The 25,410-nt window shown below is 47.1% G+C and overlaps 2 protein-coding genes and 1 long non-coding RNA gene across 12 annotated transcripts in view; 1 reads left to right on the top strand and 2 right to left on the bottom strand.

Moving 5' to 3' along the window:
- dtnb (dystrobrevin beta) overlaps window positions 1–801 on the bottom strand; it is a 219,284-nt gene extending 218,483 nt beyond the window's left edge. For all 8 annotated transcript variants that reach the window (XM_062968863.1, XM_062968830.1, XM_062968834.1 and 5 more), the window contains exon 1: window positions 670–801. The gene's annotated coding sequence lies outside the window, so the exon portion shown is untranslated. The remainder of the gene's footprint in view (window positions 1–669) is intronic.
- A 176-nt stretch (window positions 802–977) lies between these two features.
- LOC134295678 (uncharacterized) lies at window positions 978–23,802 on the top strand. Its single transcript, XR_010002297.1, has 4 exons — window positions 978–1,119; window positions 1,467–1,634; window positions 9,274–10,578; window positions 20,905–23,802. It is a non-coding gene; the product is annotated as an uncharacterized LOC134295678 (long non-coding RNA).
- asxl2 (ASXL transcriptional regulator 2) overlaps window positions 10,395–25,410 on the bottom strand; it is a 93,125-nt gene continuing 78,109 nt past the window's right edge. For all 3 annotated transcript variants that reach the window (XM_062968813.1, XM_062968816.1, XM_062968821.1), the window contains 5 exons: window positions 22,963–23,126; window positions 21,724–21,820; window positions 20,840–20,945; window positions 18,720–19,383; window positions 10,395–16,293 (listed from right to left, as the gene is read on the bottom strand). In XM_062968813.1, the coding sequence (XP_062824883.1) occupies window positions 14,071–16,293; window positions 18,720–19,383; window positions 20,840–20,945; window positions 21,724–21,820; window positions 22,963–23,126 (3,254 nt within the window). In that variant the 3' untranslated portion in view covers window positions 10,395–14,070. The remainder of the gene's footprint in view (window positions 16,294–18,719; window positions 19,384–20,839; window positions 20,946–21,723; window positions 21,821–22,962; window positions 23,127–25,410) is intronic.

The following is a 25,410-nucleotide window of genomic DNA, read 5'->3' as shown; positions in this document are numbered from 1 at the left end:
TATCATATTATATTCATAATGATTCCCATATATTTATGTGTGTGTGGAAATTATTAAATAACAATTATATTATTTATATTATTTTAATATAATTGTATTATTATATTATATTAATAATAATTCCCATATATATATATATGTATGTGTGGATATTATTAAATAACAATTATATTATTTATATTATGTTAAGATTATTATATTATATTCATAATACTTCCTATATATATGTATGTATGTGTGGATATTATTAAATAACAATTATATTATTTATATTATTTTAATATAATTGTATTATTATATTATATTAATAATAATTCCCATATGTATATGTGGATATTATTAAATAACAATTATATTATTTATATTAAGATAATTATATTATTATATTATATTCATAATAATTCACACATATATATGTGTGTGTGTGGAAATTATTAAATAACAATTATATTATTTATATTTTAATATAATTATATTATTATATTATATTCATATGTGTGTGGAAATTATTAAATAACAATTATATTATTATATTATATTCATAATAATGCTTTCCATACCAATACAAGACCATTCACTTTGCCTCTGCAAACTACAACTCCCAGGAGGCCATGCAGAGGGAGAGAGGGGCTAAACCGCGTTAATTCTGCAGTGCAGACGCTTACTTACTTCCCCGCGGGCCTGCTCTTCTTCCTCCGCCGCTTCTGCCGCCGCTTCTCCTTCTTCTCTCCCTCGCTCTCTGGCTCCTTCTCTCCTCAGGAGGCTCCCTCATAAAATCCACCAATCCAACCGGCCCACGCTCGGGAAGGCCCGCCTCTTTCTCCCTGGCCGACCAATCCCAGGAGACGTCCGGGGAAAACGTCAGGCCAATGGCGAAATTAGCTTGGCGACGACCAATAAGAAGACCGCGCCTCTAAGCTTGTAAGCCAATGGGGAGCGAAGGGGGCGTGCCTCCTGCCGCAACCTCCCAAGGGCGAGCGGGGGGCGCATGCGCAGTTCGGCCAAACAAACCTCTCCTCACTTGGCGCTCCTGCGGGTTTTTTGCCTTCCCTGTGGCGCATGCGCACTTCATGTAGTCGGTTGCCGTGGCGACGGGAAGCAGTGCTTGCGGCCTAGCAGGTTCAGAGACCTCCTTGTGTAGATTTCTTGACCTAAGGGCGGGCCTGGGCCAACTTAGGCCTTCCAGGTGTTTTGGACTCCAAGTCCCACCATTCGTAACACCCTCCGGGTATTTTGGACTGCAACTCCCACCATTCCTCACAGCCTCAGGCCCTTTCCTTTTCCCCCTCAGCCGCTTAAGCGGCTGAGGGGGAAAAGGAAAGGGCCTGAGGCTGTGAGGAATGGTGGGAGTTGCAGTCCAAAACACGCGGAGGGCCTAAGTTGGCCCAGGCCTGTATTAGACCACATAACAACATCTGTTATAGAACTCCAATATGCCGATGATAACGCAATCTGTGCTCATTCAGAGGTCGGCTGTGATCGACAGTGCTGTGGAATTCGAAGAGGACCCACTACCACGACACCACACTTGGAAGGCAGATTCGGACACGTAATATCGCCTATGGCATTCCCCGTAGTTGCTACAACTGCTAATTCTTCAATACCTGGCCGGTGATTAGAATTTTCCAGTCCATGTAAGTTGTTGGTTAACAAAGATCTGGGATGTGATGAATATGGATAAATTAACTTATTTGCTACAAAACAAACAAGGGAGACCAAAAAAACAGACAAACTGGGAATTGGTAATTGTGAAGAAGTGATGTGATGACAGGGATGGAATCTTTTTGGATCCCACCACTGCCACCAAAATGCGAAGGATTCAACTTCTGCCTCTATGTATCCCACTTTTCAATGTTGTCGCTGCCACCACCTTTGAAAGATGCTTTGCTCAAATGATAAGCAACAATTGAAGAAACAGTAACTTGTTTATTTATAGCACAAAGCTTGATGGTTGCAAGAATGTTATAACTTGAGGTGAACGATGTTACTTCTGTACAGTAAGTGTTGCAAGACTTCTCAATAGTTTCACTGAGCTTAGTATGGTATCAGCTTTATATTTCTTGTTTCTTTCAGTTAGGAATACTGTCCTTCTTGAACTTAGTTGATCTGTACCCGATCAAACTTGGATTGGGGAGTTTAACTGGTTAACCCTAGTCTTCCTTGACTTAGGGATATAGCCTCAGCTCTTTAGTTATTCCTACTAAAGGCTCAGCAACCTCAATTTTAGCCCTTCTCCGCTAAAACTCTCTAGCTGCTCAACTTCCTCCCACAATCTTTTTTCTCTATCACACTCCTTTCTCACTGAACTGAACCAACTGCTCTGCTCAACCGACAAACTCCAACTGCCCAATTCCAACTGCTAAATTTTGAATTCTAAGGCTTCCACCAGCAAGGTGAAGCCACGCCCCTTTTCCTGGCCATGCCTTAGAGGCTCCCAGCTTCTGTATAAGAATAGCTGAAATATATAACCTTAAACAGTCAACCTAAACATAGCAATCATGAATAAAACACAATGATCATGACATCTTTACAGTAATAAACTATTTGAAAGAAAAAGAAAATAAGGTAATTATCTAGAAGGGAATAAAAGTCTAAAGGGAAAGGAAAAAAAAGGGGGGGGACATCATAAAAGAATAGAACATGTATATACAGTAGAGTCTCACTTATCCAACATAAACGGGCCGGCAGAATGTTGGATAAGCGAATATGTTGGATAATAAGGAGGCATTAAGGAAAAGCCTATTAAACATCAAATTCGGTTATGATTTTACAAATGAAGCACCAAATCATCATGTTAGACAACAAATTTGGCAGAAAAAGTAGTTCAATACGCAGTAATGTTATGTAGTAATTACTGTATTTATGAATTTAGCACCAAAATATCATGATATATTGAAAACATTGACTACAAAAATGTGTTGGATAATCCAGAACGTTGGATAAGCGAGTGTTGGATAAGTGAGACTCTACTGTAAATGGAAACATACAAAATAAGGACACTAGATGGAAATGGTTGAAGGAACAAAATTCTGTGATTTATTGTTGTATAGGACACTGTGCAAAGATGGAAGTCAATTTTAAGCTAAAGTCTGCATATTTGTCTTTGTATATTTTTATTTGTTTTTGGATCGATGTTTTTTCTTTTCTTTTTTTTCTTTTCTTTTTCTTTCGCACTCTCTTTATATCTTTTCGATTGATTAGGTTTGTTTGCACCACTGGTATATATATTCAATAGGCTTGCTCAAATAATTCGATTTCCCCGTTACCCGTTATTAATTCGTTATTTTCGTTTGTTTTGAAGCAATATACGACCTTGATTGTCCACACGTCTGGATATCGCGGTTTCGAATCGCGAGAGGCCGTTTTTTCTTATTTCTTCGTTTTTTTCGTTAGGAAAAAAAAGCTTTTGCAAATCACCCAAACTCCTTTCCTTTTGCCCCTCAGCCAATGGGAGGCTCAGCCAATGGGAGGGGGCGAGGGGGAAGGAGGCCGAGGAGGAGGAGGAAGACGGAGGGGGGAAATGGCCGCCGCCGCTGCCTCGCCTCAGCTCAGGCCTGGAGAGACCGAGAGAGACAGAGAGGGGCCCGGCGGTGAGGAGGAAGAGGCCCGGGATGCGAGGGGGTGTGGGCCAGGCCCGTCCTCGGCTGCTCCCGGGGAGGGAGGGAGGGAGGACGACTCCCAGGGGCCCAGATTCGCACCCTCCCTCCCCCCAATACAGGTCTCCATACCACGCTACATGAACTTGAATGGATACTGTGGTTGTGTTGTCGAAAGCTTTCATGGCCGGGATCACACTGTTGTGGTATGTATTCCGGGCTCTATGGCCATGTGCCAGAAGCATTCTCTCCTGACGTTTCACCCACATCTGTGGCAGACATAGAGGTTTTGACGTCTGTGCGAAGCTAGGCAAGTGGGGTTTATATATCTGTGGAAGGTCCAGGGTGGGAGAAAGAACTCTTGTCTGTGGAAGGCAAGTGTGAATGTTGCAATTGGTCACCTTGATTAGCATTGAATAGCCTTGCAGCTTCAAAGCCTGGCTGCTTCCTACCTGGGGGAATCCTTTGTTGGGAGGTATTAGCTGGCCCTGATTGTTTCCTGTCTGGAATTCCCATTTTCTGGGTGTTTCTGGGAAGGTAATGGCACTCCATGTAGTCATGCCGGCCACATGACCTTGGAGGTGTCTATGGACAACACTGGCTCTTGGGCTTAGAAATGGAGATGAGCACCAACCCCCAGAGTCAGACATGACTGAACTTAACGTCAAGGGATACCTTTACCTTTACCTATACACACACACACACACACACACACAAGCAGGGACTATATATATATACACAGTATATATCACACACACACCAACTTAACAAAGTTTCAGCCACAAAAACAAAGTTTCTGAAGTAGAACAATGACTTTCACAGTAAAGACAACCCAATTTAACAGGAAATAAGACTTTCAAACCAGGAACAGATTTCTGCAATTATTAAAAAATGGTTTATTATAAAAGCTATGAAAATTCTCCAAAAATCAGAGGATAAGGGAAACGTTCCAAATTTTGGTGAGCTATCAGTGTTAAATGTGTTCTACCACTGTACCAAGTTTGAAGAAGATCACTCAAAAAATGAGGGTGGGAGAGTCCTGTAAAGTCCTCTCCCTCTGTGCTGTTTTTGGGAATTGCGCATGCGCGTCCGCCATTAACGAATTAATTTTGAAAATAACGAATTTTCGTTAATTTCGAATTTTTTTGGGGGGCAAAATTCGGAAATACCTTCAGAAACGAAACGCTGTCCCCCTCTAGTTTTGAAACGAGTTTAGAATCAAATTTTTCGTGGATCGATCAAGCCTAGTAATTATCTAGAAGGGAATAAAAGTCTAAAGGGAAAGGAAAAAAAAAAGGGGGGGGGGGAAAGCCTCATAAAAGAATAGAACATGTATATAAATGGAAACATACAAAATAAGGACACTAGATGGAAATGGTTGAAGGAACAAAATTCTGTGATTTATTGTTGTATAGGACACTGTGCAAAGATGGAAGTCAATTTTAAGCTAAAGTCTGCATATTTGTCTTTGTATATTTTTATTTGTTTTTGGATCGATGTTTTTTCTTTTCTTTTCTTTTCTTTTTTTTTCTTTCGCACTCTCTTTATATCTTTTCGATTGATTAGGTTTGTTTGCACCACTGGTATATATATTCAAATAGATTTGTGTATGTGTGTGTATGTGTATGTATATATATATATATATATTCTTTCTTTACTTTCTCTTTCTTTTTCGGATCCTCTCCCCACCTTATCTTACATTGGTGTGATTTTATTTGTTAAAAGCATTAATAAAAAAAAAATAATTTTTTTTTCCAGTCCTCTGTTAGACCAAAGATGACATGCCATACAAATGACTTTAATAATTAAATCTCTTACTGTTCTACACTAAAAGATATAAATGGAAGATAATGTTTTACTTGCTATTTGTCTGACAGGTTTTAAACAGGCATCTAGAATTAAGAGAAAACCTGTGGTTCAGCTGAGCTGAGAATTTTTCAAAGATAAAGTTCATCACATATGTTAAGAGCATAATAAAATTAGCAGATACAGTAGAGTCTCACTTATCCAACGTTCTGGATTATCCAACGCATTTTTGTAGTCAATGTTTTCAATGCATTGTGATATTTTGGTGCTAAATTCGTAAATACAGTAATTACTACATAATATTAATGTGTAATGAACTACTTTTTCTGTTAAATTTGTTGTATAACATGATGTTTTGGTGCTTAATTTGTAAAATCATAATCTATTTTGATGTTTAATAGGCATTTTCCTAATCTCTCATTATCCAACATATTTGCTTATCCAACGTTCTGCCAGCCCGTTTATGTTGGATAAGTGAGACTCTACTGTACTTTCATTTATTTATGTTGAAATCTTCATTTATATTTTAGAACCAAAATATATTTAGAAACGTTAATCATAATGCTGGATATCTTGATAATAGCAACTGACTGGTTTAAATGGTGTTATATTTATATTGTTTTTAGGGGGTAAATAGTTTTTAAATTGTTATTAATGTTTATACTATTGTGTTATTTTAATTGTATGCAGTCATAATTGTTTATTGTTTATTGCTTATATTACTTCCTGTATCTGTTGCTTGTTGTAAGCCGCCCCAAAACCCTTCGGGGAGGGGGGGGCGGGGTATAAATAAAAATGTTGATGATGTTGTTGTTGAAGGCTGAGTCGGGACATGAGAGCCATGTTTAAATATTTGAAAGGAGCGATGGGCAAGGAGGTGCTATGCTGGATTATAGACGAGGACACAATAGAGCCGTGGATCCAAATAGCAGGAAAAGAGATTCCACCTAAACGTTAGGAAGAACCTCCTGACAAAGAGTCTGGTGGAGTCTCCTCCTCTGGATGGATGGCCATCTCTCAGGAGAGCTTTGGTTGTATCTTCCTGTCTGGAAGTAAGTATAAGAGCTCATTCATGCAGTCAAATTTAATAATTTATCTAGTACAGTAGAGTCTCAAGTATCCAATATAAACAGGCCAGCAGAACGTTGGATAAGCGAATATGTTGGATAATAAGGAAGCAGTAAGGAAAAGCCGATTAAACATCAAATTAGGGTATGATTTTACAAATTAAGCACCAAAACATCATGTCCGGGCTGTGGCGCAGGCGGGAGGGCAAGCCAGCTGCAATTAACTGCAATGAATCACTCTGACCAGGAGGTCATGAGTTCGAGGCCTGCTCGGAGCCTATGTTTGTTTGTCTTTGTTCTATGTTAAAAGGCATCGAATGTTTGCCTATATGTGTAATGTGATCCGCCCTGAGTCCCCTTCGGGGTGAGAAGGGCGGAATATAAATGCTGTAAATAAAGAAATAATAAATTATACAACAAATCTGACAAAAAAGTAGTTCAATTGTGTGTTGATAAATCACCTCCTTCTCCTACCGTTGCCGCTTGGACCTTTTCTCTCCCTTCAGCTTCTATTTCCTCCTTTCCTTAGGCTGTAAATTGTAAATTTTTATGATTTATAATAGTCTGTTAGAGCTTATTGAAAAACCACAAAACAGTGAATCCGCGAAAAGTGAACCGCGAAGTAGTGAGGGAACACTGTACTGCTAAGGGGCCGGGCTGTGGCGCAGCTGGCTAGTAACCAGCTGCAATAAATCACTACTGACCGAGAGGTCATGAGTTCGAAGCCCGGGTCGAGTTAAGCCCCCGACCATTAAATAGCCCGGCTTGCTGTTGACCTATGCAGCCCCGAAAGCCAGTTGCATCTGTCAAGTAGGGAAATTTAGATACGCTTTATGCGGGAGGCTAATTTAACTAATTTACAACATCATAAAAACTGCCAGCAAAACACAAAGAAAGGAATGAGGAAGTCCAGCCACTAGTGGACAGTGAAGCAATAGCTCCCCCTGTGGCCGGAATCGTGAAGCTAGAAAAAAAAGAAGTTAAATGCCTCTGTGTCTGTCTATATATGTTGTTTGTCTGTTGGCACTGAATGTTTGCCATATATGTGTTCATTGTAATCCTCCCTGGGTCCCCTTCGGGGTGAGAAAAAAGGGCGGAATATAAATACTGTAAATAAATAAATAAATAAATATTCCCATTTTTAAAATCTTTTTTTTTCTCCGTACCTTTTCCCCCTGCCTCCCACTCTCCTAGTAAAAATTCAATAAAATATTTGCCAAAATACTGTGATTCACTGGGAGTGTATATCTCTGCCTGTTAAAGCCATTCATAATGCCAACCACTGAGTATGGCCTTTGGCTCCGGAACCTAAGGTCAACTTTTTGGACTATTTCAATGGTGTTTGTTTTTAACACTATTTTGCTTTATGTTTTTTAATAATGTTTTTACCTAAATGTGCCGTAAAAGCTCAAGTGCAATGACAGGCAATAAATATTTTAATTAATAAGTACCTAGAATCTGGGTAGGACAGCATCATGGCTTAGAAAATAGGGTTGTTGTATGTCTTTCGGGCTGTGTGGCCATGTTCCAGAAGTATTATCTCCTGACGTTTCGCCCACATCTATGGCAGGCATCCTCAGAGGCTTAGAAAATGTTGACCATTTTCACTTCCTTGGCAGCCACCTCTCTTCAAAATTCAACATTGACACTGAAATTCAATACAGCCTGAGCTCTGCGAGTGCAGCACTCTTCCAAATGAAGCAGAGTGTTTGAGGATCAGGGCATCCATAGGGAAACCAAGGTGCTTGTTTATAAAGCTGTTGTCCTCCCAACTCTGTTATACGCCTGCAAGATGTGGACTGTCTACAGACGTCACACTCAACTCCTGGAAAGATTCCACCGGCGTTGCCTCCGAAAAATCCTGCAGATCTCTTGGGAAGAAGACAGGAGGACAAATGTCAGCATCTGGAAGAAGACGCAAAGACTACCAACATTGAAGCGATGCTCCCACACCATCAACTCTGCTGGACTGAAGGCCATGTTGTCTGAATGCCTGATGTCCATCTCCCAAAGCAGTTACTCTACTCCGAACTCAAGAATGGAAAACGGAATGTTGGTGGGCAGGAAAAGAGATGTAAAGATGGGCTTAAAGCTAACCTTAAAAACTGTGGCATAGACACCGTGAACTGAGAAGTCCTGGCCCTTGAACGCTCTAACTGGAGGTCAGCTGTGATCAGCAGTGCTGTGGAATTTGAAGAGGCACGAATGGAAGGCGAAAGGGAGAAACATGCCAGGAGGAAGGCCCATCAAGCCAACCCTGACCGCAACCGCCTTCCAACTGGAAACCCATGTCAACACTGTGGAAGAACTTGTGGGTCAAGAATAGGACTCCACAGTCACCTATGTATCCACCGTCAAGACACTTCACTTGGAAGGCCATCATACTCAGGACAATGAGGGATCATGTAAGTAAGTGGTGGCACTGAATCCCACTGTTTAACAATGCACTCAAAAGAAACACAAGGACTGACAGGCGCAACCTCTGAACTCCTGCCCATTGTTATAATGTCAGAAAACAGATGGAAACACTAGGAACCTTACACAAGTCGGACTCTGCAGCCGGACCAGTTCAAAGAATTTTAATATCCATTTGTTTACAATAAAATGTAAAATAAAAGAATATATGAAGTACGTACAGTATATTTACATACCTATATTTATTTCAAATACTTAAAACTCTTAAGTAAAATATTTTTTTTCTATATTACTTTGTGAAAAAATATGACTTTAAATGGTGTCAACCTGACTTTTTCTATACATCTTCTCAATTTGGATTTTAAGTCTCTCTCTCTTTTTTTAAAAAGGCAACAACGACAGATGAAAGTTCGGCGCTCCCTAAAGTGCCCTGACATGCTGCTTGGCCGATGAGAAAAAGGAAAGAGCGCCTGGCGAGCCATACCAGTTTATCCTGTCATTTTCTCCTTCAAACCATCATCTTTATTGCAATACTGGGTGCCTTCGGTGCCCCCAACGGGGGGGAAAGAAAGGTTCACAACTGCACACATGCAAACACACTCACGCACAAGCACATATTCACTCTCACGCACGCAGACCCTCCTGCATCGGGCTCACAAGTCTTCTCTAGTCATTCTTTTTTTTCCTGTAATACAGAGGTACTAAAATATATATTACTTAAAATATATTATTTATAAACGCATACGTTGATTTTTCACATCAACTCTATTGCATGGGCAGGAAAAGGGAAGGGGGAAAAAGACCACCAACCCCAACCCTAACCCCACCCTCTTCTCCTGGTTTTCCTAAATGGCTTTGAGTTCGGCCCCAACGAAAGGTGCAATCCTAGGCAGGACAGTCGGAGGCAGGAAAGGAGTGGCTCCAATGTCAGCCGACCCAAGGGGCAGAGGAGCAACGGACAGGCTGGGCATTTCCCCCTCGTTTGATTTTCGGGGAGGAACTCTGAGGTTCACCACAGTGAAGATAATTGCAACCAAAGCAATGAAACCAGAGAGCAGCAATTTGGGACAGAAATGGGCCAAGCCATCAGGGGCTGTGCTGGGAAGAGGTAACCCAGGGGCTGCAGAGGAGCCCACCGGTTTTGCAGCCAAAAGGCAACACCCCCCCCCCCCCAACCTGGCACCCCTCATGGCTTCTATAAGCATGAAACCAGAGGGTTCCACGACCAAGGCTACGAGAACGGAGTGACGAAACACAGAAACACAAGACACATTTGGGAAGGGAGCTCTTTTCCGGCAAAGGGACCCTCCCTGCATTGCTAAGGCGCTATAGAACTCCCCTTGGCCTGGCTTCATTTTCCTCCAGATGCTTTGGAATTTCATGCTGATTTATGACTGGCTTTAACCGCCTTTTGCCCCCCCCCCACCCCCCCCAAAGTGGCACACGGGAGCAGCAGAGAGGGATGGATATAAACTTTTCTATTAATAAATAAGACTTTTTTTTTTTAAAAAAAGGTAAACATCTACAAAGGGAACTGGACGGTGCATATCCCACGGTACCTGCAGAGAGGTGCTGCCCTGACTGAGGTGCCCCAGGTTTTATTTGAAGCCAATCCCAGCGCAGAGAGCAATGGCTACCTTCATCCGTGCAAGTGATGCTGCCTTTTCCTGAGAACTCTTGCAGCCTATGTTCGGGTAAGAAAAGTGGTGCCGCATTGAACCACCCATCCCTTGAGAAGCCCCCCCCCCTCCCTATATAGTACTTAAAATATATTTGTTGTCGAAGGCTTTCATGGCCAGGATCACAGGGTTGTTGTATGTATTCCGGGCTGTATGGCCATGTTCTAGACGTATTCTCTCCTGATGAAACGTGGCGAAACATCAGGAGAGAATACTTCTAGAATATGGCCATACAGACCGGAATACATACATCAACCCTATAATATATTTGACTGAGTCTCCATCCTTCCGCCACTACAGCCCCCAGCCCCACTCTTCCTCCCCTTGTTCTCCTTCCCCCAAATGCATAGCACAGCTTCTTTCCTTCCTTCCTTCTCTTCCAAAGAGCGGTAGGCTTAATATTTGCTCAGAAGTTGCCACTGACAGATGTGGCTGCTTGATAGAAATGACCTTTTTGTCCTGTTTTGTGGCAAAAGAGAACCAGGCGGGATGGCTCAGGACACCATGATGACCAGCCGAGTGGCCAGGCTCAAGACCGCACCCACAAATGCCACAAATGCACATCCCTGTTCAGTCCCTTTGGCTTCCAAGCCTTGCTTACAGATCCCTCCTGGACTGAAATAGCTCCAGCCAAGCAGAGGACTCCTTTGGGGAAGTGCAAAAGCCCAGCCTCGGTGTCTCACATGGAGGAGGCCTATCCACTTCACTGACTTTTTTCAACAAGAGAACAGCAACCGTCCAGATCTAGGACTAGCAGGTTTGATTTAAAATGTTTCCTCTAGAAATCTCTAGGTCTTTCAGCACAACTCTATAGTGGACTACCACCCTGGAATCACTTTGAGGGACCTACAGAGTCATCAAGAAAACACCTGTCTGGTGAACTCTGGCTCCTCCAGTGAGATTCTATGGCTACCTTGCAATGGAAGTAGACTGCAGTCAGGATGGAGTAACCGGAGAGTGCAAGAGCTATTACCTCAGGTTAAAAAAATAGCAGGTATTTTGAGTTTTTTCTCCCACTTTTGGGAGGTCCCATGTCCTTAACCGCAGCAGATGTGAAGGGCTAATTGCAGGAAGCAAGAAGCTTTCACCTCGCCTTCTTCACCCAGACAGACTAGAAATGCTGGTGGGCTTCAGCAGGTAAAGCACAGCAGATGGGTGGGTTGAAGGGCTCTATCTGACCCACAGAAGGATGCTGGACCTCACAACCCACACAGACCCATCCCGGCCTTGCAGCTTTGCTCTTCCCAAGAGGGCTCCCACCCATTTTAGAAGGGGCAAGATGGGGAAAGTGGAACACACACAGAGCAATGGGTCCACCGGGATTCCTGCGGTTCTGGGATTGGCAAGGCCCATGCCCTGAGATGTTCTTGGCTGCATCCCACAAAAACAGTGCGGACCAGTAACCACACAACCCTCTCCTCTTGATCAATAGTTTTTTGAAGGTGGGAAAGAGACTCGGCCCACAAGACCTGTTTAGAAACTCTTAGTAGAAGAATAGATGGAGGGTTTGGGGGCTTTGGCCATTTGCTGCATCCTAATAATAATAATAAATAATAAAACTGCATTTGTAGACCGCCCTATCTCCCAAAGAAACTCAGGGCGGTTCTAATGGGTTCTTGCATCCCGAACAGTCTCCAAGAAGACTCTTTGAAGGAAAAAAAAGTACATTGGCACTAGGTGCAAGTGACTGTGCAAGTTCTGCAAGTGTGCGTTTATGTGCCACAGGCCCAAGGGGACATGACATTGCCCCTCCAATCACGGCTGCAAAATGTTAAACCTTTGGTGACAATGCATGGAAGATGTGGAGGCCCATCTTAGGGCAGAAGATATGGCTTGGTCAGCCAAATGTGTTTTCTGGACTAGCAGTGAGCTTTGCCGAGGAAGAATCAACATGGCTTCCCAGCCAGACTTTCTGGGGTCTTTGATAAGGAAAATGTAGATGATGGAATCAGGTGGGTAGGAAGATCCAGAGGGCCACCAAGCTCTGCTTTCTCATGACAAAAGAACCAGTAAACAGAAGAAAAGACCACGAGCAGGAGCCAGTGGCCGGGGATTCGTCTCCCCAATATCACTTTGTAAACCAGTTCATCAGTGAACCAAAGTCATTTCCCAGCTATGTTTGAGTCAGACCTGAGAATGGAGATGACAAATATCCAGAGTAATAGGACATGAGAGAAGCCTCCCAGCAGGATGGTAACACATCTGGGCATCCCCTGGGCAACATCTCTGTAGACGGCCTATTCTCTCACACCAGAAGCAACTTGCAGTATGTTCTCAAGTCGTTTCTGACACGATTTTTAAAAAATCCAGAGTAATGAAAAGAAAGACCAGGCGAAAGAGGGGAAACATCTCTAAAGCTGCAGCAGGAAAATCCCAGTTCCACTGAAAGGATCCCAACTGAGAGACGAACTTGGAAAGAGATCTTCACCTCCAAGAACTACATGAAACGCTGCGGAGAAGGCAAATTCCATGCAAGGAAGGGGACAGAAAATGGCTGGCTGGATCCTAAGGCCTTTGTGCAAACCTATGGCGTGGCCTCATGCTGACCACGGTTCGTGATTCTGGTTGCATCATCCAAACAAGGAAATATAGAAAAGATGAGGACAATACACAGCAAGGATCTCCAAACAGACAGAGGATGCTTCCGACCCGGAAAGGTCAGGAATGCTTGGGGATGTTCTGCGTAGGAAGAAAAACTAAGAGAGGGCCCAAAGTGATGGTGATGGATGTGAAGAAAGCTGGTAGAGCTACATGTTTTCATTTCTAAAGTGCCGTCCTGAGTTTTACACACACACACACCTGGGAAATCTTCATCCCCAACAGTAGAAAAGCTCCATGCAGAGAGATCAGCCCATTCCCTGTTTCCTTCCCTTTCCTTCCTGGTCTGATTTCCCCCCTCATTGTCATGGGTTTGTGTGCTCCTTGCAAGCAGTGATCTCTCTGCCTTTGGCTATGCGACTCCCTAAGGCACAACAGGGGCAAGGAAGAAGCACCACCGCATCCACCAAGCCATTCGGGGCCAACAAACAAAAGGCCCTTGCAGGGCAGCAGAAGCATTAAAAGCTTCTGGCGCAAAAGGACCAAACATCAGGTAAGAGCGGACACAGTGGAGAAAGAGCCTGGCAGCTACGTAAGAAGGTGCCCACACCTGACGCTGCATCATTCAGGGATATATATAATGTGGCAGAAGGAAGGACCCACGGGAACCAGGACTGAGCATTCTAGCAACACACAAAGCTCCCTGAAAAGGACAGTCCGGCTGCCTGGCTGGACCAGCCTCCTCTCATTGACTGTGAAGCTTCCATCAAGCAGCCGATCTTGAGAAGTGGGGCAGAGGGACGTACAAATTTCTTTAAGACAAAACAACGCCACCTATTTACATGATTCCTTAAGTGCAAACGCTCATCCCGTCCGTCCAAGGTGCTTCCATCGCTCCCAAGGTAGGAGGGGAGGAAGGGACCCCTAAGACCCCTTTCTCCCCCCCCCCCCCCGGCGCTTTTGTGCCCACTACCGCACCACCAGGCAGGAGACGCAGAGCCGGGAGGGTCCGATGCAGTCGTCGTGGCAGAAGGCCCCGCAGCCCTGGCACACGATCATGGCTTTCAGGCGGCAGTAGCACTTGGAGGGCAGCTCCTCCAGGACCCCCTCGTCTGGGAAGACCTGGCCGCGGAGGGAGGCCTGCCGCCCGGGGCTGGACGGGCTGCTCACTGCCTGGCCGGCTGGGATGGTGGTCACGGTCACAGAGAAGGAGACCACCTCCCCCATGCGTCCGGGGTCCGAGAGGCCCGTCAGCAGCGCCTCCTGCGGCAGGTCTGGCGAAGCGGAGACGTTGATGGTGCCGCTGTAACCTGCCCCGACCAGCTGGGCGGTCGCCCCGGGACTCCCGAAAAGCCGGGATGCCGGATGGGAGGGGGAGAGCAGCAGCGGTGGCCTGAGAGGCGTGGAGTCTGCTGGGACACTGGCGTGGCGCTTTGCTTCCCCCCTTCCCGCCTGGGCCCCGTGTTCGCGAATCAGCTCCCTTGCAGCAGAGTAATCCTGGGGGGACGGGAAGGGGGGGAGGGCTCCCTCCTTGCGACCTACCACCCCGTGCTCTGCTTTCACGGGTCCGATTCGGAGGCGCGCCGAAACTCCTCCTGCCTTCGGCTCCCCTTTCGCAAAGCTCCCCTCGTTGCTTTCGGCCTCGTTTCCGTCTTCCCCACTGCTGCTACTGCCGCTGCCTCCAGCCTCCCAGTCGTCGTCCTCCTCCTGCTCCACGTCAGGCTTCCTATCCTGGCAGAAAAGGCCTTCCGGGGGGATGGCAAGACGCCTCCTGAGGTTTTCAGAGCAGCGTCCGTAGGTGGAGACGTTCAGGAGGTAATGGCCGGACATGGCGGGTTTCGACACCCGCCTTCTGATGAACCCCGGCATTGAACAATGGTTGGTGGTGGAGACGCTCTCGGGCGGGAAGTCTGGGGGGAGAAGTGGGAGGCGGGAGGAGAGAGAGGCCAGGCCGGGCGCAAGAGGGGCCAAGTGCAGAAGGGCCGGGAGGACCTCTTCCCGCATCCCCTGCACAGTGGCATCCTGACCGGCGCAAGGGTTGGCGCGAGTGCCCCAGACGTCTTGCCCTGGGAAGGAGGAAGCGGGGGTCGGTCCATGGGGCGGCCTGCCTGCCTGGCTGAAGGCCGGGGGGAGAGATTGTCCTGCATTGACTTCCCTTGGCGGCAGGGTCCTGGGGGGAGCGGTCGCGGGGGCCTGGCCTTCTCTCGTGGGCACCGGCACCGTCCTCATCTCTGCTCTGAGGTGGGTCTTGGGGAGGATCTGCTCCATGGAGACCTCTTTGCCTTGCAGCAGCTGAGTGACCAGTGGGTTGTTGGCAGGAATGCTGGAGCTTGACCGCAGGGAAGGAGGGCTGCCGCCCAAGGCTCCTGGGTGGACACTGAGGCTCCGGGAGGGAGGGGGTGTCACGGGCGTCGCCTGAGAAAGTGGAGGGCGAGGGGGTGCCTTGAAGGGTGCATCAGTTGCCGCCTGAGACAAGGGGGGCCCAGAGGGGGCTCTGCTCCCACAGGTGGCCCCTGTGCCTTCTGTCCTGTGGGTCAGGGCTGGGCCCAGAGAAGGGGGCAAGGTTCTCCCGGGGCCTTCTGTTTGTTGAGAGAGAGCAATGTTTGGGGCAGGGGGACCCTGGGCGCTTTGGGCGGTGGTGACCATCACAGGTCTGGGGCCGGTGTGGCTGGCGCTCCCTTCTGCTGGCCGGGTGGTGGGCGGGGCCTCTGCGCTGGCCGGTCTGGTCTGGCCTGGGGCCCTTTGCTGTAGTTGTGCTCCAGCAGCACTCCCGAGGGACGTCGATTCCGGGGCCGCCGTCGCTGCTGGTTTTGTGGGCCAGGGACCGGTGCTGGTTGGCAAGGGCCTTCGCTGGCCCGGCCCGCTTCCTGTGGGGCCAGCCAGGTCCAATGCAGCTCCACAAGGCCCCCCTGGCCCCGGGCCACTGTGCCCCTCTGCTCTCCCCCCGCCGGGCCCCGGGCCTGGGATGACCCCTGCGACGGACGCAGCAGTACCAGCACTGGCGGCGGCGGCGGCCTGGGCAGCGACGGCAGCTGCCCGCTGAGCCCTGGCCATCTGGGCCCGGGCCTTGATGTCGGCCAGTGTCCGGGCCCCCGTCCTGCGGGGGATGGTGATGGGGAAGCTGGGCTGGGGAGGGCGGCCCTGGCCGGAGGGCAAGGGCACGGAGACACCCTGGAGCCTGGAGACGGGGATCTGAAAGAAAGAAAGAAAGAAAGAAAGAAAGAAAGAAAGAAAGAAAGAAAGAGGGAAACATGTCAACCAAAAGAGCAGAGAAGCAGAAGCCTCCCCATCCCTCTTGAAGCCACCGCTCTGCCCTCGGAGGAGAGGAATCATCTACTGGGAGCAGAAGAAGCCAAATGGGTGATGATGGTGGAAGCTCTCTTCCCAAGAAGGAGCACAATTGCCAGCTTCCTTCTGAAGCATGGGCTCTGGCAGTCCTGGGAAGAGGGACTGGAATACAACAAAGGAAAATGGGTTCCCCGGAACTACAAAGACATGTATCCACTGTTACAGTAATACAGACATTTTTCTGAATGTCATTAAACATATATTTAGTTCAATACATCAGAAACAAATAAAGCCATTGCTATACAGTAAAACATAAGACTGTAACATTCACGGTAAAAGGAATATTTTTCTCTTGAAAGATGAATCACTTCTCATACACAATAACTGTTCTTATTTCTTTACTAAGAAATAGTAGACTCCAAATTCAGAGCCGGTTTCAGCTCAAGAGCGTCTTTATCAGGTGGAATGTAGTCTATTATCTATGTGGATTTTCTTTTTCTGATAGTATGGATCCTATAGGCAACATATATAGTGGCTAAAGTACATGGGAAATACAATATACAAAACAAAGATGTCAAAATCATACAGAAAGTTCTATTTCTTAACATTCATATTCTGCTAACAGTTTGATTCCAATGTGAGTATGAAGTTGAATAATGCCACTATGTATGTTCCCTATGGGGCCTCTGGTGGCACAGTGTGTTAAAGTGCTGAGCTGCTGAACTGCTGCCAAAGGTTCCAGGTTCAAATCCCGGGAGCGGAATGAGCACCCGCTGTTAGCCCCAGCTCCTGCCAACCTAGCAGTTTGAAAGCATGCCAATGTGAGTAGATCAATAGGTACTGCTCCGGCGGGAAGGTAACGGCACTCCATGCAGTCATGCCAGTGGCCACATGACCTTGGAGGTGTCTATGGACAACGCCGGCTCTTCAGCTTAGAAATGGAGATGAGCACCAACCCCCAGAGTCGGTCACGACTGGACTTAACGTCAGGGGAAACCTTTACCTTATGTTCCCTATAGGATCCATAATATCAGAAAAACAACATAGATAATTGTGCATGAGAACAGGAGTCGATTCATCTTTCAAGAGAAAAATATTCCTTTTACTGTGAATGTAACAGTCTTATGTTTAACTGTAAAGCAATGGCTTTACAGTCCGTCCCCCCCACCTTTGAAGTTGACTGAATTGCATTGGTGGTTGTTTGATATTATTACTATTGATATTGTTACTGTTGTATAAACCTTTGTTTTAACTTCTGTTTTATCATCTTCTTGTGTTTTAAACTGTGTGTATTGTTTATGTATTTGTGCTGTTACTTTTGTAACATTGTGAGCCGCCCCGAGTCCCCACGGGGAGATGGTGGCGGGATATAAATAAAGTTTTTATTATTATTATTATTATTATTATTATTATTATTATTATTATTATTATTTGTTTTTATATTCATATTGATGCATTGAACTAAATATATGCTTAATGACATTCGGAAAAAGATTCTGTGTCTTTGTAGGAGGGACTGGGATGCTATGGGCTCCCCTTTGTGAAGCCCATTAGAGGGTGGAGCTGCTGGGGACAGCTAATAGCTTCAGCTTTTCCCCAGCGGAACTCCTTTCTTCAGCTGAAATACGGGGGGAAATCCCAGGCAAATAAATCCAGGAAAATCTGGAGATCAGAGTGTACCCACACTGCACATCCCACCTCTAGGCTCCCTGCCAGACCCAGCCAGCCCTTGAGCTTCGGAGAGGGGTATAGGGGCCAGGCTGTGGCACAGGCTGGTGAGCAGCCTGCTGCAATAAATCACTTTGACCATTAGGTCATAAGTTCAAGGCCAGCCCGTGGCGGGGTGAGCACCCGTCAATTAAAAATAAAAAATAGCCCCTGCTCGTTGCTGACCTAGCAACATGAAAGATAGTTGCATCTATCAAGTAGGAAATAAGGTACCACTTATAAAAGTGGGGAGGCAAGTTTAACTAATTTACGACATTGGAATGAGGAAGTGCCGTCACAGTGGATGATGAAGCAGCTGCTCCCCCCTGTGGCCAGAATTGAACATCCCCTCAGGAGAAGGTTAAATTGCCTCTGCGTCTGTCTGTCTCTGTCTCGGTTCTATGTGTTTATGGGCATTGAATGTTTGCCCTATGTGTGTATAATGTGATCCGCCCGGAGTCCCCTTCGGGGTGAGAAAGAAGGGCGGAATAGAAATACTGTAAATAAATAAATAAATAAATAAATAAATAAAATATTCTCTCAGCAGGTAGAGGGGAAGCAAGGCAGACTCATCCTGGGACCAGGGCCGGCAAGGGGCCCAGGGGAGACGTAGGCTGGCTTACCCTGAGCGGAGGGACCTTTGGCACCGGCGCGGTGGGAAAGTGCTGCGGGGGGGCCTGAGAAGGCGGGCGGGTGGGGGCCTCTTTCTCTGACACGTGGGGACGCTTCTCGGGGGCCAGCGAGGCCTCCTCGGGCCCCTCCGGCTTCCTCTTCAAGGGACGGGTGCTGGTGTCCATTTGCTCCGTGCTGGTGGTGGGGGTCTCTGCGGCAGGCGCCGTCTGGACCTCCTCTCTGGGACTGGGCTGAGGAGCAGGGTGAGCCACCGTGGTGGGAGCCGCAGCAACAGCGGCAGTGGCAGCAGCAGGGGAGAGGTTCTTTGGCTTGCTTGCATCCTGTGGCTTCTCCTCCTGCTTCTCCCCCGCAGCAGGCTCCTCGGCCCCCCTGGACAGCCTGCGGGGGGCTTGGACACTGCTCTCGATAGGCCCTGCTGGTGCTCCAGGCGAAGCTGGGCGCTGCTCTGGCTTCTCCTCCTCCTCCTTGGTATCTTGGCTGGCTGCGGCTGGAGGTGACGGTGGAGGGGCCAAGAGGGACGGAGGCCGCGGGGCATGCTCTTCCTTGACATCCACAGCCACTGCCGGGGGGCATTTCTGCAGCTGAGCCGCTGGGCTTTGCACCGCAGGAGGGGAGGAAGTCAGTCGCTGGGACTCTTCGGGGCTCATCCCAGAGCTGGAAGGAAAAACAGGGAGAGAGATGTACCAGTCAGGACAGGGTATAATGAAGCTCTGTATGTGTTAAAGAAAAAGCTACACTGCTGATCATAACATGCAGGCGCTAATCTAGGTCAGCAGTTAAGCAATTAAGTTTGGACCATACCCAGTGAGGTGTGACTATGTGTGTGTATTAGCTTCTGCTCCTGCTTTTGGTTTCGTTTTTGCCTTTTGGGACTCTCTCTTGGAAGAAGAGTCTGGAGAAACCATGCTCTTTGGGTTGTATGTTTTACGGGCTGTATGGCCATGTTCTAGAAGTATTCTCTCCTGATATTTTGCCCACATCTATGGCAGGCATCTTCTCAGCCTCAGGCCCTTTCCTTTCCGCTTAAGCGGCTGAGGGGGAAAAGGAAGGGGCCTGAGGCTGAGAAGATGCCTGCCATAGATGTGGGCGAAACGTCAGGAGAGACTACTTCTAGAACATGGCCATACAGCCCGGAAAACATACAACAATCCTGTGATCCCGGCCATAAAAGCCTTTGACAACACCATGCTCTTTGTATTTTGCAATGCTTCTTGCATCTTACAAGGACTATGTAAGTTTGTTATACTATGAGATTTATGTTTTGATGCAACACTGCAAGTTTATGTTTGGACTCTGCTGTAAAGTTTATTTTCTTTTCCTTTTGCATCTGTGCAAAGTTATTGTGTCTTTGCTGGACTAGGCTGAATTCTGCTTTAAGCGCAACAGAGATGCCTTCTCTATTTCGCCTTCTGCCTCTGTAGTTTCACTGTGGCTTTAGCACAGAGCAAAAGAAACTCAGAGGAGCAAAGAACTTGAAGGAGGGGCTTTGATTGTGCTTTTCCTGCATGGCAGGGGTTGGACCGGATGTCCCTTGGGGTCTCTTCCAGCTCTAGGATTCTATGAGGGAACATGATTCTAAGTCAGGCATGGGCAAACTTGGGCCCTGCAGGTGTTTTGACTTCAACTCCCACCATTCCTAACAGCCTCAGGCCCCTTCCTTTACCCCCTCAGCTGCTTAAGTGACTGTATATGTGGACATCACTTGATGGGTAATGTAGGAATCAGATAGATAACAGAAGCAGAAGATGGAAAATTTCCACGATCTCTGCCAAAAGAAGACCAGGAGCAGATTGTGGCTCAAACTAAATATGTATGATTAAACCTAATTGGCTTGGGCTAGAACAGGCATGGGCAAACTTCGGCTCTCCCTCCAGGTGTTTTGGACTGCAACTCCCACCATTCCTAACAGCTTAAGCAGCTGAGGGGGAAAAGAAAGGGGCCTGAGGCTGTTAAGAATGGTGGGAGTTGCAGTCCAAAACACCTGGAAGGAGGGCCAAAGTTGCCCATGCCTGCTGTGTTGTGACTCCCCAACATCTGAGACTCAGAGCTGGTAAGGGAGATGGGAGAGGCAAGACGCATTCAGGGAAATGGGATCTAAAGGCCTGCTCACCTCTGGCCATAGTAGCGCTCAAAGAAGTGCTCCTTCCACAGCTCCACTTTCTTCTCCTTCTCCAGTTCCTGCCGGAGCCTCAGCTGCATCTCCGGCGTGAACTCCCCTGCAAGAGACAGAAAAAGAGAGAGAGGGACCCACATTTGTGCAAATTCCAGAAGGGAACGAGACAAAGCTGCCCACTTTCCCTGCTATTCTTTATCCTCATAACAGAAATTCTGTTATGCAAAAACAGAAGACCGTAGAAGATGAAGCAAAAGTTATAATACAAAGGCATGTGCAGACGATGTGATGACAGTCTTGGAAGACCCCTGAAACAGTATGGAACCGTTACTGAAAACACTACAAGACTATGGAGAAGTGGCAGTATTCAAAATAAACAAACAAAAAAATTAAATCGCGACAAAAGAGGAAAAAGTAAAATGGGCACAAATAGCAGGGTTTACAATAGAGAAGAAAGTAAATTATCTGAGTATTACAGTTTCAGATAAAAAATAATTTTTATTCCAGAATAACTACAATAAAAATTGGCTAGTAATTAAACAGGACCTACAAAGATGGAAGAAATTATAGCTGTCCTTACTTGGAAATAATGCATGTGAGAGAGGCATTCACACTCACACACACACACAACAGTGGAAAGGAAGAAAGAGTTAAGCAGAGGAGACCAGGGCCTTTCTGTTACACCACAGATGTGTTATGTTTGAAGCCCCTCGAGGTAAAAGAAGGGCATCTCCCTCCGTGCACTGGGTGCCTTTTGCTTCCCGGGACAATGAAGCTCTTTGGCTTCTCCTAATGGTAGTGGTCTGCAGGTGGGCTGCTCCTGCCAGGGCTTTTGACTCCCAAATCCCGGAGCCCCAACACTATTCCCAGGCCGGCCTCACCTTCCGAGAGCCGCTCCTTCCAGCTTTGGGCCGCAGAGGTGAAGAATTCATTGTTCAGGGCAGAGCTGCTGAGCTTCGTCAAGCCGTCCATCCCCACCTGAGAGGAGGAAAGTGACATAAAGGAAGAAGAAGAAGAAGAAGAGCGGAGTGAGATGCAAGGATCCAGGAGGCAGAGGGTGGGAGAAGGTGTAGCACATCCTTGGGCTTGTCAGCCAACATGGAGAAAGGCATGGGCCCAAGGATAAGGGGAGAGCACAGGGTCCCTCAAGCGGGTTTCTTCCCAATGCTGCCCTTGACCTCCCCCTTACGTGCCTGTGCCTTTGGAAAGCTGAAGGGCACAGACCCACAAATGCATGCGGGGAACAACTGAGACCGACAACAACTGTTTTTCAGCTGCTCTCCACAAGCACTTGTGGGTCTGTGCCCTTCAGCTTTCCAAAGTCTCAAAAGGAGCAAGGCTTTCCGCAGGCGTCTATGGGAGAGCTGAGTCCCAAGCCGGCTTCAGCAGCTACCGTGCAGTGGCAAAACTAGGGGTGGGTATAGTGTGGCCTGTGTGGAGCATGTCACTTTCACACCCCACTTTTGTGCCCCCCTCCAAGGCATCTGTGTGAGAGCCGAGTGCCAAGCCGGCTTCAGCGGCTACCGTGCAGTGGCAAAACTAGGGGTGGGCATAATGTGGCCTGTGTGGAGCATGTCACTTTCACACCCCACTTTTGTGCCGCCCCTAATCTCAACCTCCATTTTTTTTCCAATGGTGAAATTTTCAGGCACTTATTTTCTCCATAAAACACACAGGTGGCCCCTCAAATGCCAAAATAGCCGCACTTCGCCCAGTAACCTATGCCATACCCAGATACATCTTTTCTTTTGCACTTCCTTTCAAAAGGGCTATATCATCTCCAGGACTGCAGAGGAAAATGCAGGTACGTGGGCTTGCTGAGATGGGGGTGTTGCCTGTTGGGAGGGGGTGCAGAAGGAGTCTAGGCGGGATTGGTCCCCACGCAGTGACCCACCCCGATCTGAACCTTTGGTTCCCTTTTTCTGCAAGAAGGTGGGTTTCTGAAATGCAGAGCAGACCAACCTAGTGAGGTTGAGGAAGCACCCCAAATGGACCCTCTGGCTGTCCTGTTGCACAGACCACACCAGTCCCACTCATCCAAACCCAGGGGTGGGAGTGTTGGGGCGGCTGGGAAGTCGATGCCTCCATCCAGCCCCCTTTGCTGCCTCCGTGAGACCCACCTGCCTGTCCACCTCCGGGAGTAGCAGCAGGAGCCGTTGTTGGCAGTCGGCCGGCAGGAGGGAGAAGGTGTGCTTGTTGATCAGGGCCCGCAGGTTGGTGTTCACCAGGATGGAGTCCGGGGTCTCCACGTCGATCTCAGCGCACTTCGTCCTTTTCAACTGCCCTGCACAGAGGGGACATGAGGGGTCACAGCTGTCACACCTCAGAATAGTTCACCTTGCTATTGACACCAAGCCACACACAGGAGATAGTCTTTTGTAGTTTTATTGAGCAAAAGCTTTATATATAGAATATCAAAGCAGGCAAAATATAGTTCCCAAAGTAATTGTAAAATAGAGTCAATATTTATGGGCCGGGCTGTGGCGCAGCTGGCTAGTAATCAGCTGCAATAAATCACTACTGACCGAGAGGTCATGAGTTCGAAGCCTGGGTCGGGTTAAGCCCCCGACCATTAAATAGACCGGCTTGCTGTTGACCTATTCAGCCTCGAAAGACAGTTGCATCTGTCAATTAGGGAAATTTAGGTACGCTTTATGCGGGAGGCTAATTTAACTAATTTACAACATCATAAAACTGCCAGCAAAACACGAGGAAAGGAATGAGGAAGTACAGCCCTAGTGGATGGTGAAGCAACAGCTCCCCCTGTGGCCGGAATTGAGAAGCTGGAAAAATGTTAAATGCCTCTGTGTCTGTCTATACTGTATGTTGTTTATCTGTTGGCATTGAATGTTTGCCATATATGTGTTCATTGTAATCCGCCCTGAGTCCCCTTCGGGGTGAGAAGGGCGGAATATAAATACTGTAAATAAAATAATTCATAAATAAATAAATAAATCCAATGATACATAGACAAAAAGCAAAAGTCTGTACCCAAACATACAATAGTCCCCAGGTTACAAGGATTCACAAGCAGGAGAATTTCCAAAGCATGAAGACATAGAGCATCCACTCTGATGAAGCGAGAATTTGCTTTGACAGAGATTTGTCTCCCAACACACAGTTTTAAAAGCAACCCAAAAATGCATTTCTCTTCCCTTCAGAGGCCTCCCGTTTTCCAGCTAATCTCAGGCTATGCCGAGGCATTCCTTTCCATTGCAAACTATCTGCCCGAGATAGCAATGGAGCTTATTGACTGTCAAGGCCAAATAGTTCATTATCTTGCACCTGAACAGGAGCCTGAGACAAATCAAGCTCATTATTTCCCATGGGAATGTCTCCCTGGTTTTCATCTGTGAGAGGCTGGTTCAGGAGTTCATCCACAGGCTGCGCTTCTTGCACTTCTGAACCAGCCTGTGTAACTCCATGATTCCCCATCCCCATGACATCATCCTGGAATTCATCTTGCATCTCATCATTTTACAGTATTTATATTCCGCCCTTCTTTCTCACCCCGAAGAGGACTCAGGGCAGATTACAATGAACACATATATGGCAAACATTCAATGCCAATAGACAAACAACATACAGTATAAACAGACACAGAGGCATTTTTAACATTTTTCCAGCTTCATGATTCCGGCCACAGGGGGGGCTGTTGCTTCACCGTCCAGTAGTGGCTGTACTTCCTCATTCCTTTCCTTGTGTTTTGCTGGCAGTTTTATGGTGTTGTAAATTAGCCTCCCCGCAGAAAGCGTCCCTAAATTTCCCTACTTGACAGGTGCAACTGTCTTTCGGGGCTGCATAGGTCAACAGCAAGCCGGGGCTATTAATGGTCGGAGGCTTAACCCGACCTGGGCTTCGAACTCATGACCTCTCGGTCAGTAGTGATTTATAGCAGCTGGTTACTAGCCAGCTGCGCCACAGCCCGGCCCCATCTACCTCCTGCATCTGTAACCCAAAATCCCCTTCCTCATCTTCACTCTGGCACTGCTGCTGAGTCACAACAACAGTCACCTTCAGGCCGAGCAAGTGCGAGATCCCTTCCCCTGTTCCCAGGTAAGCCAAAATACACTTATGAGATGGCTTCTGTTAGGTCTAGCCCAGGCATGGGCAAACTTAGGCCCTCCTGGTGTTTTGGACTTCAACTCCCACAATTCCTAACAGTCAGTGGGAGTTGAAGTCCAAAACACCTGGAGGGCCAAAGTTTGCCCATGCCTGGGCTACATTATGACTAGTGTATTTGCATCATTGTCTAGGAATTGCCCACAGACCGGAAGTGAATGGTTTGCAGATAAGCAGATAATCCCCAGTAGGATTACCCTAACATGTTTAGATCAGTGGTTCTCAACCTGTGGGTCCCCAGGTGCTTTGGCCTACAACTTCCAGAAATCCCTGCCAATTTACTAGTTTAACAGCTGTTATGATTTCTGAAGACCAAAACATCTGGGAGCCCACAGGTTGAGAACTACTGGTTTAGATGCTTCGAACTTGGAAAGCAGAAATCCTTATTTATAGCTCAGACCAAAGGAAAGGGCCGGGCTGTGGTGCAGCTGGCTAGTAACCAGCTG

Source organism: Anolis carolinensis, chromosome 1 (assembly GCF_035594765.1).
Source record: "Anolis carolinensis isolate JA03-04 chromosome 1, rAnoCar3.1.pri, whole genome shotgun sequence".
In the NCBI taxonomy this organism is placed as follows: domain Eukaryota; kingdom Metazoa; phylum Chordata; class Lepidosauria; order Squamata; family Dactyloidae; genus Anolis; species Anolis carolinensis.
Note: the sequence above shows the minus strand (reverse complement) of the source record. Positions and strands in the feature narration are given on the sequence as shown.